Below are 11,135 nucleotides of genomic sequence, written 5' to 3' on the forward strand. Positions count from 1 at the left end.
CCTCTCCTCTCCTCTCCTCTCCTTTCCTTTCCTTTCCTTTCCCCCAAATAAGATCTCAATAGACAGCCCAGGTTGACCTCAAACTCACAATCCTCCTGCCTCAGCCTTCCAAGTACTGGAATGTGTCATCATTCCTGCCTTAACTGTGAGACCAGTTAGAAACAGTCTTTGCATTTCTAAATGGCCTTCTGTTTGGGGGGTGTTAGAGGTCAGACTCAGAGGAGGCTCTGACAGAGGAGGAGTTCTCTGGGGACTAGAAACCAGACAGTCTTACTTTTGTAAGTTTGCTTCTTGGATCCCCATGTCACAGGTCCACAGGTCCTATTGGTTTCTCTTTTGTCATCTAACCTTCAGGCTACATCCCTTGCCTCCCCCTCTGGCCCAGATTTGGCCAGTCATACTTTTGCTCCATTTCCTGAAAAATCTCCATTGCCCCTTGCACACTCATCCCTTGTACACTCACCTCTTGCATACTCACCCCTTGCACACTCATCCTTGCACACTTACCCCAGGTTCATCTTGCCTATATTGATCCTTTGTGTCTGCCACACCCTGGCCACATTCTCTCAATTTACCCTTTATTTTAGTTAGTTTTCTGAGATAAGGCTTACATATGCCAATAGACATAGTTGAGCCACAGATAAATTTGAATGTTTTTATTTTAAAATAAAATGTGTCACAGGTGGTGGTTCGCACTTATCGTCCTAGCACTCCAGTTACAAGGCAGGAGAACTGCAAGTCCAAGGCCAGCTTGGGCTGCAGAGTGAAACTCTGTCTCAAGTTGGAAATAAATAAGGGAACTCGTGGAATTGATAACATATCTTAAGAAACCCAATACATCCCAAACTATAATTTAAGTCTGTAGCTGTAAGTAACTGTTAATGAAAAATTCTAGTTTTTTTCTTTTTTACACCTCAAACATATAGAAAACATCTCAATTCAGGTGCCAGACTTTCATAGAAAATACTTTTTCTCTCTTCATCATGCACAAAATTCAGTTTGGAAAAAAACCAGATTCCCATGAAGAACCTTGAAGCCCCCCTCCCCAAATGACTGAATTCAGTATCAGTGAGAAGGCCCAGCAATCTGTCTCACTGGCCACATGTGTCGGCTGTGCCGGTGTCTCACTGACTGGACACTCTGGACACTGCTGGCTCCCTTCCTCCAATGCCTGCCCTCCCCACTCACTGTGCTGGCTCCCTTCCTCCAATGCCTGCCCTCCCCACTCACTGTGCTTTCTGACACTCTTTTGAGTACTGGGATTTAGAGAGGTCAGGTGAGCCTGTCAGGTGATGGAGGCAACGTTTGCTGAGGATGTAAGTGGACCAGACCTGGAGAACCTTCAAAACCTGAGACAGCTCAGACAGCAGGCTGCACTCTGGTCCCACAGCCACGATGGCCCCCTCTCACCTGCAATGCCTTGGTGTAGTAGTGTGATCTCAGAGGTGATTCCTACTGTGGGTACCTATTGCTAGACAGCTGAACTATACAAGATCTCGGAAGGCAGCAGGCTAGAAGACGTTGTGTGGTATTCCAGGAAGTGACATTTGCCATGCCTTAGGAGGCAGTGTTGAAGCTCTGGGATAATGTCTGTGGCTCCTTTGAATGACCTTATCTGTTTAAACAAGGTGAGCCCATGCTTGGTTGCCATTACCTGGGCTATAAACTCTCTTGCTTCTAATTTGCCCCCAAGTCCCCTCTATTAGAATTATTTGGATGAAAACCTATTTCCTTGAGAAGTATATGGTTTAGAAAGACACTTTTTTGTTGTTGTTTGTTTTGTTTGTTTTTTTCAAGATGGGGTTTCTTTCTTATACAGTCTTGGCTGTACTAGAACACTCTGTAGATCAGGGTGGCCTCAAACTCATAGAACCAACTGCTTCTCCCTCCCAAATGCTGGGATTAAAGGCATATACCATCATGACCCAGTGGAAAGAGGCACTTCTAATAATACTTCATTCCAGCCGCTGGCCGCCAGTGCCCTAAGGAATAAGACACAGGAAAGACCAGCTTTTGATGGAAGAAGCCCACCTCACCACCCCAGCTTCCACCATTTTTCCCCACAGTTTTTTCTTATTGAAAAAAAATTTTTTAGTCATACAATAAATGTCATCCTGATTTCCTCTTCATATTCTTCCCCTCCCAGATCTTCAGCATCTACCTACCCATTTCAGTGTTGTGATGCTGTCCAGCCTGAAACTGTGCAGGCCCTACGCATGCTACCACAGTCTCTTGAGTTCATATGTGCATCAGTCCTGCTGTGTCTGGAAGATACTGTTTCCTTGGAGTCTCCCATCCCTTCTGGCTCTTAGTTCTTCTGTAAGAGGAGGGGCTTGGTGAAGACATCTCATTTACGACTGAGTATTCCAATAGTTCTCATTGTCTGTACATTTTTCAGTCATGGCTCTTTGTATTAGTTCCCATATACTGCAAGAGGATGTTTCTCTGATGACGGCTGAGTGAGGCACTGATCTATGAGTATAGCAGAATGCAGTTATAAGTAACTTTATTACTATGTTTCTTTAGCAGAACAATAGTATTTGGTTTTTCTCAAGGCCCATGCCCTATCTAGCCAAGGTTCTTGGCCATGAGAGTACTATCAAACATGGGTTCCGTCTTGTGGAGTGAGCCTTATATCCAATCATAGAGTGGTTACTGCCACAGCATGTGCACCACTATTGCACCACGGTGTCATGCAGACAGGTCACAGTTGTAGATTGCAGGTTTTGTAGTTGGGTTGGTGGTTACTTTTCTAGAGGAAGTATTTTGAATGATGGGATCTTTGAAGGAGTGAGCTTCAATGCTGGTAATGAGGAGAGTGAAGCCCTAAAACCCGAAATGTAAGGAGGATGCTCATCCTTGTGGAGCTGACTAAGATCAGCTGGGCACTGAAGTGGCCTTCTCTGTAGAGTTTGGTTCCCCATTCCTTACCCCTTTAAAACAAGGTAACCTGTTTATTAAAACAACAAATGGTGGCCATCATCAGGCTGTGTGGCCCACTATAACATCAAGATGATACCATAAAAGCATTGATGTGGTAGCAAGTCATTGCGTGCACTTAGCATCTGGAGTCCAAGATCTTAGCTTTGAATGTGCAGGCTTTGCCCCTTAGAAACTGGGTGACTCCAGATAAGCCATTTAGACCATTGCATCTTAAACTTCACCATACACACAAATCACCTGCTTTTGTTGAAAAACAGGATTGGACGCAACAGGGACCAGGTGGGAGCCTCATGTTCTACATCTCCAATAAGCTCTTGAGTGATGCTGAATATCTGGGACTTAATCCCTCTGTTCCTTGGTGACCTGGACCGTGAGAACCTTGCCTGAGGAGCAGTAGGCACATTGTACATCATTGTACACATAAGAGGGTGTCTTTCTGAGAGGGTATGTGTTAGGCAAGAGGGTGGTGATGTGACCTTTCCTCCTCTCACAGGACTGACACTAGGTGAGGACCTCACACTTGCCACCCTTCCCACAGCTGCCTTATATCACTGCCAGGCACCTCAGGTCATGGGAGATATTTTGTTCTGATGCCCGTGAGCCTCTGACTTGCCAAAGGCCTCTGATTCTAGCTGTACTTCCCATAGCTGGGGCAGATCAGCTCAATCCGAGATGTGGATGTATCACTTAACCCTGGCTCTTCATCCATTGCCTGCAGGTGGTTGCCTTTATGAAGTCTCCGGTGGGCCGGTTCCTGGACAGACATCCTTTTGTGGCTCTCACTGTGCTGATGTTTGTTACCATGTCAGCCATCCCTGTTGGCTTCTTCCTGCTCATCGTGGTACTCACCTCGCTGGGTGCTCTCATGGGGGCCATATTACTGGAAGGTACTCTACCCAAGGTTACTGGGAAGTAACTCAATAAGCTGGACAGTATTTACTGACCATCTGCTATTCTCATCAAAGGCTCCTCTTTCTGGTCCAAGGCAGCTTGTCAGAGTGGTTAAAACATAGGGCCATCAATGGGAGGAGAGGTCCTTGGTTTTGTAAAGATTATATGCCTCAGCATAGGGGAATGCTAGGGCCAGGAAGCGGGAGTGGGTGGGTTGGGGAGCAGGGCAGGGAGAGGGTACAGGGGAGAGGAAACTAGGAAAGGGGATAACATTTGAAATGTAAATGAAGAAAATATCTAATTAAAAAAACAACAACAACAACACAGGTTCTTGTGTGCATCCCTCAGCATCATTGTGATTTGAGACATAACTTACTCCTTCTGAGCCTTAAATTGGACAGGCAACAAAATGAGCAGAGAGACGCCAAGTGTAGTATAGTTTGTCAACAGTAGGGAACGAGTCAGTGAGAGGCTCAGCTAGTTGATGCCAGAAGCTAAGGCCTACTCAGGTGGTGAACTTATAACTATTTTACATGATGTCAGAAATGTGAATTTCTATGTGAAATCTTCTGACTTCAAAAAATCTAAGTCAGCTGTCATTGTTTTAAAAACCCTGGGCTGGGTCTCCTCATTCCCAGCCCAGTTCAGATGAGGGTACCTCCTAACCGCGTTCTCCTCCTAGGTCTGGTCATCTCAGTTTGTGGTCTCTCACTTCTCTTCGTCCTCTGTGGCCTGGGCTTCCTGTCACTTGCCTTGTCGGGGATAGCCATGATGTCCTATGTGGTGGTCTCCTGCCTCATGAGCTACTGGTTTTCTCCCAGGTAAATACATGTCAATGGAACAACCTAATCTTGGCCATTTGGGGGATCTACACATATAACCCTCTAGTCCCACTTGATGTCTAGAAGCTAAATTATAAGAAAGAGATGTTCCTCACAGTTGCCTATAGACATTGCATGTCAGCTACACATTTACAGTAGAGTTTCATATATACATACAAACATTGCTACCCTCCCATTTATCTCATCTTATTGCTGTAATGGCTTCCTAGGCAGTTACTAATTCTATTTAAATTACAAAGGCCCAAAGGGGCCAGAGTTTAGGAGGATTGGAAGGTAAATAAAGAAGAGGCTCACCTATCAGGTTGACACACTATCAGGTTGACACACCTACCTCCAAGGGTGGTTTAAGAGGTGGGAAGCTGCTGTCCCCACAGTTTACCTTGGTCTCCTCAGCTCAGCTCAGCATGGGCTTCTCTGCATGGTGAATATGGCTCATGTGGTGCCTGGGTCTTAACTGGAGGAGCAGTGATCTTTTTAGGTGCTGGAGGGAACCCCAGTAGCATTGCAGTGCCTGGGAGACACTCTTTTGTAATGTGCTGCTCCCTGCTCCTTGAGGGATTTTCAAAGGCCACTTTTTTGAGTCTTGATTTTTCTGCTGTGTATAGATTTTAGATTCTTAGGTTCCTATGTACTGAGTCTGTCTTGTTCTTGTTGAGTATTGACTTAGCGCCAGACTCTCTACTGAGTACTTTCTGGCCCCATATCTTATAACTCTAAGGGTGAGCTGCATTCTGTGATAGGAAAATGAAAGCCAAGTACCAAAGCTGAGACTAGCAGAGAAGAAACTTAATCTAGGCCCAGTAAGTCTGGTAAGACTCTCAACCAAAATATAAAGCACCTATAAAGCATAGGCCAACAATCTCTGCAAAGAGACACATAATAAGTATTCTAGACCATTTACACGATGGCCAGCCTCTCTGCTCTGCTACTGTAATGTGAGAGCAGATGTTAAACAAGTAAACAGGGCTGCTGTGTTGCAATAAAACTTTATTCAGACTTCACAAAGACAAATGGCTTGCCAAATTTGCCCCCTCTGGCCATGATTGATTTGCCAGCTCATGCTCTAGAAGCCCATTAGTCCCCTGAGCTTCAGTCTTCTTACAGGATAGCCCTTGAGCATCTTAACAAAAGGCTCTCTCACCACTTGTCTAGATGGTCAGCATCCTGCATTGATCCCTGGCATTTTCCCTCTCCCCCAAGAAGGTTGTCCTGTTGTTTGCACATGTTGATGTATCTGTGATCTTAAATTGCTCAGGGCTTGTTCTCAGAAGATTGCTTAATTGATAATCCCTGGAATCATAGCCAGCTTCTCCTAAGCTGCCTTGATCAGTATCAGTTTGAAAGGACAAACAGTGCCCTATTTGGCTTATGGAAGATAGTGCTTCGGAGCCAAAATCCCTCCCTGCCCTTGAACTCTGCTTTAATTAGGCTCCAGGCTTAGCATAATGAGATGATGCTCTGTGGAAGCTGCTGAGTCCGAGGAGCTGAGTCAGAAGTCCCAGAATCAACATAAAAAGGCCAGGCACAGTGTGCACTTGTCACCTCAGCACTGGGGAGACACAGATAAGTTAGATTTCTGTGGCTTGCTCGCCAGCCAGCCTAGTCTAATCAGGGCTCCAGGTCAATGGGAGACCCTGTCTCAGAGGACGTAGCCAGGAAAGTGTGCCTATACATACATAGGCACATTCACACACATGCGTGTAAACACAGGCAAGTGTGCATTTAAAAAGAAAAGAGAAGCAAAATCAGACCGGTGTTTGCCGGTGGAGAGGCGTCACTTGGTCCTCCTCCTTGGTGTTTGTCAGTGGAGAGGCATGACTTGGTTCTCCTCCCCTCATCCCAGCTGAGCCCGCAGGCTGTCTCTTCCCGCTTGGGCAGAGATGCTCTTCTTCTTGTTCTCTGGACTCACTTTACTTTCTCAAAGGCTATTGAAGTGGGTTCAAGTACTTTGATAATAGTCCCACTGCTTATTATAACAACAACTACAAAACTGACTATTCACTTAGAAGGAAGAATGTTACCTATCTATAAAAAAATATATATTAATGAAAAATGGTTGTGTTTTACAAACAAAATGAAGTTATCCAGGTCACACTGCCTTATATTTTATCAATAGCTTTCTCTATTTTTCCCACCTCCAGCTATATGGCCAGAGTTGATACAGTTTAGGCTAGCCTCAGTCTCTCAATCCTCCTGCCTCAGCCTCCTCTCCAAGGGCTGGAACCTTAGGTGCATGGTGCCACCCCTGGCTGGAATAAATCTCCTAACAATATGTTCTAATGGAAGTAGTGATGCTGGCCCTTATACGCTGCATTTGTACCACGGAACACATGGTCTAGAGGAAATCTTTGAAGAGGCCTGAGCGTCACAGAATAGCTGGGGAAGGGGAAACCCATCTACAGAGGACTGTGGACATTTCTCTGATAGTATACCTGAACTCTGTAATGATGCTTGCTTTCTTTTTTCAATTCTTTTAATAATACACTCAAAGTATATCTGTAGCATGTATGGTTGTGATGTTATACCTTGGAAATGAAGAGTTGTGATAAATTAGGTACCCTTGGAGAACTCCTGTATTAGGAAAATCTTTACTCAAGATAAAGATAGACCCTCACTGACTGACCCAAAGCACAAGAGAAGAAAGAGGAGCTAGCAATTCATCCCATGACTTAATGTGTTTGATCTTAAAATATGAAAATGACACAATTCTAATCCTTCTCCTCCTCCTCCTCCTTCTTCTTCTTCTTCTCCTCCTCCTCCTCCTCCTCTCCTTCCTCCTCCTCCTCCTTCTTCTCCTTCTCCTCCTTCTCCTCCTCCTCCTCAGAAAAGTTTTAAGATGGCCTTCTTTAGGAAAACACACTAGACAGTTTGTAAGCAATGCGCTGTGATCTCTGTAGGTAATTTTAATGTCAAAGGATCTGGAGAGACTTCTTAGAGCCTACAGGCTGGGGGGAGGGAGAAGTGAGGGGCCTGGGCAGCTTGTGTCTTTGTGGAGCCACTCATCTCATTTGCCCCGTGTCACACCGGGTCTCCCAAAGTAGCCAGAGTGGGCCTGGCTTTATCACACCCGACTCAACCCAATACCACTGGTAGAGGCATCTGAGGCAAGCACTCTTTAGGTCTTTAAACTTATCATTATTATTATCATTTAAATTTTTAGACAAGGGCTTGATACACTGATCAGGCTGGCCTTGAACTCACTCTGTAGCCCAGGCTGGCCTGGAACAGCAATCTCCTTCCTGCCTTAGACTCCCAGGCAGCTAGGATTACAGAGCCTGTCTGACTGCCCAGGCCTTCCTCACATCTTTGCTTACAGAGAGTTAAGAAGAGCAAAAGTTTCCCGGTTTTCTGACCAGCTAGGAATGTTTTTTAATAGCAATTAGTTAAAAACAAAATCTCTCAAGGTAGACGCTAACTCAAATAGAGTTTTGTTTTTAAGAGATGGAGACAGCCCAGGGCTGGTACAACCACTGTATGGTGTCACCAGCATATCCAGCGCCTCTGCCTTTCTGCACTGCCATCCTTAGCCCACGGGTTTGCCTCCTCGTGGCCATAAGATAACTGCTCCAGCCCCAGGTATAAACCTATGTTCAGGGTTGGGGGAGGGGCACCCGTGAGCCAGCGCACAAGCATGCCAGAGAGCAGGAGTAACCCTTTCTCTCAAGTGAAGTCTCTCCCTAGATCACTTCCTCATTCTTCCCCAAAACACATCATTAGCCAGAACTTTGTCAGCGGCCATCAGCTTGGAGAGAGAGAGTGAGTCTGGCTTTCTCACCTTCTAGGGCAGGAGCTCACAGAAAACCCCAAAGTGCTGCACGCGTGCTGGGCCACTCTCAGGGTTGCTCCTGAGGTAACTGTTTTGTCCTTTTACTTACCCAGCAGGCCACTGACACAGCAAAATGCCAACATCGACTGTCAGCTGGCTATGAAGTTCACGGAGGCTGAGAGGCTCGGACTTTGAGGGGCACGACCAGGAATGACGGGCCAAATAGAATCAAAGATTGCTTCCTAAGCATCCAGAGGAGAACTTGTCCCCTCACCTCTCGGGACTGCGGTGCAGAGAGAGGGCTGGATGGGAACCCTGCTTCTCCGCTCACTCTGTCCAGACTCCTGCACTGGCCAGGGTGGCCTCCCCACCCCTCACAGCTCCCCAATATGCAGCCTTGACCTTAGCAGAGTGGTGGGCTTCTAGAACTAGGAAGCTTGGCCTTTAGAGCCTTGGGGTTGAGTCCCAGCGCCCATCTGCGGGTAAGGTAGATTGTATTTGAAGTTTAGTTGCAGTTTGGGGGCAGGGCAGGAATGAAGAGGAGGGTTTTTTCCTCAATCATTTGAAATAAGAGGTTAAAAAAATAATCCAAAGAGAGCCAGCTCTTACTCGTTTTTTATCAGAAGAGCATCAGCATTTGGAAATCGTGGCCTTTTAAAACTTGAAAATCTGCCTTAACCCTGGAGCCAGGAGTCCTTTAGGAAAAGTCTCAAGGCCTAGTCTATTGCGTGCCTTCATCTTTGACATATTTGCACTTGATATGTTAATGTTGTTTAAAGAGCTTGCTTCTGCCAAGCCATTTCTTAACAAACCAATAAAACCGAACTCATACTGAGGAGAGACCACAAAGCCAACCAAAGCCTGTGTGGTGAGTTCCACTTGATTTTCTGTGGCATTTTATTAAAATTTATTTGCTTCTTGCTGTTTTTTTTCTCCTACCTATTCCCATATGTCAAGATAGGCATTAGTCAGATTTCTGCTATTGTGACAAAAGACCAGAGATAATCATCTTTCCAAAGGAAAAAGTAGGGCTCATGGTTTTCGAGGTTCTAGTGCAGAGTCCCTTCGTCCTATTGGTTTGGGCCTTCGATGGCATAGCAGCACATCATGGCTGGAGTGCACGATGGGGGCCTGCTCAACTCATGGTGGTGGCCAGGGGTCAGAAAGAGGAGGCTGGGGTCCAAATAGCCCCATAAGAGCAGTCCCCAATGACTTAACTTCTTCCCCATTCTCTAAGCTTTCCCTCTGTCCCACTGGCACCATGGTCTGTTTCCACCTGGACCTCAGGAAACACATAAAACCCACCACAACTTCTCTGTTGATTTCACGGTGGATCCTGAGTATTATGGGTCAGTAATTACTTCTCCTCTTTGCTGTGATCAAATACCCCAAAGTAGCAACTTCAATGAAGCAAGGTTCATCTGGCTTACAGTTCTCGGGGCTGCACCCCATTGTGGTGGGGATGGTATGGCAGCAAGTCATTGCTCAGGTGTTCAGGAAGCATTTAGAGGACTGGAACCTGAGCCTAGCTGACCTCCTCAGAGGTGGCCCCTGGCAGGGACCAGTTGCTGAGTACATGAGCCTTGGGGGACACTTCACATTTAAACCACGGCACAGAGCTTTTTTACTTGCTAGAGACCACACCCAACTCAATTCTGTTTATAAAAAGATTGGTGTGACGTGGAGAGGTCATTGAATCAACAGTGGGGAGATCTTTGTTAATGTGCTTGAGACAGGGCCTTGTGTGTAGTCCAGGCTGGCTGAAGATCTTTGTGCATTGTGAGGATCTGGAGCTCGTGCGATTCTACCCCACTTTCCTTACCATGAGCTGCTTTTTCAGCAGGATTGTCCCACACAGAGGTCTCTGTAGCTCTTTGTTGTACTGAGTACTTTCTATACCTGTAGTACATGCAAATTCTAGACTTGGCTCTGATTGGACAGATCAGGGCTATGTGACCAATCTTGAACCAATCGCATGGTGGCCAGTATTACATCTGCTCAAGTGCCCTACGTATGTATGTGTAAGAGCCAGGAGTGGGGAGAGGGGCCACATCAGCTGCTTTGGTCCCACAGTTGGGTGGGTCAGAGTGAGAAAAAGGAGCTTCTCAAAGGAATATCAGAAGAAAAGGAAGTTTGCTGGGAGGAACAACTGATGCCATTGGCCCTAGCATGATGTAAAGCCCTCAACTTTTCAGAAAAGGATGCAGCATCCTTTGCTATCAGGCAGCACTTGACCCTAAAGGGAGATCCATCCATTAGAGACCAAGAATTCTTCCACGCTATCAACATCATGAAGTATTAGTTACTATTAGTAACTCATATGTCTATTGAACATCTCTTTACTTCATGCAAGGGTCTGACCTGTGTATACTGCTGACCAGCCCAACTGGGTTCTCAGGCTTCAGTCTTGGGGAACATGAAGGCCCCTGGCTTTGCTCCCAAGATTGGGGTCAATTACTAGTTGTATTTGTAGTTTATTTATTTATTACTGATTAATAACCTGCAACAACTATTGGCATAAAAGAACAGCGATTTTAGCAGAGTTGCCCTAACTCTTCTCTGAGGAATGTCTAGGGAAGGAGCTACATCCAAGTATTCATAGCCACGATCATATCCGATTGATGTGGCTACAGACTGAGGGCCACAAAGCCTTGCTACATGTCTGTCTCCTTATGACAGCCCACAAAGTGGCA

The 11,135-nt window shown here is 45.9% G+C and overlaps 1 protein-coding gene across 2 annotated transcripts in view; it reads left to right on the top strand.

The window, feature by feature from the left end:
- The window catches only part of Tmem159 (transmembrane protein 159), a 22,331-nt gene extending 12,972 nt beyond the window's left edge, over positions 1-9,359 (top strand). The window contains exons 3-5 of one of the 2 annotated variants that reach the window (XM_021206101.1): positions 3,662-3,830; positions 4,517-4,655; positions 8,556-9,359. In XM_021206101.1, the coding sequence (XP_021061760.1) occupies positions 3,662-3,830; positions 4,517-4,655; positions 8,556-8,637 (390 nt within the window). In that variant the 3' untranslated portion in view covers positions 8,638-9,359. The remainder of the gene's footprint in view (positions 1-3,661; positions 3,831-4,516; positions 4,656-8,555) is intronic. The other variant, XM_029541266.1, reaches the window with a different exon arrangement.
- The last annotated feature ends 1,776 nt before the right edge of the window (positions 9,360-11,135 follow it).

Source organism: Mus pahari, chromosome 1 (assembly GCF_900095145.1).
Source record: "Mus pahari chromosome 1, PAHARI_EIJ_v1.1, whole genome shotgun sequence".
In the NCBI taxonomy this organism is placed as follows: Eukaryota; Metazoa; Chordata; class Mammalia; order Rodentia; family Muridae; genus Mus; species Mus pahari.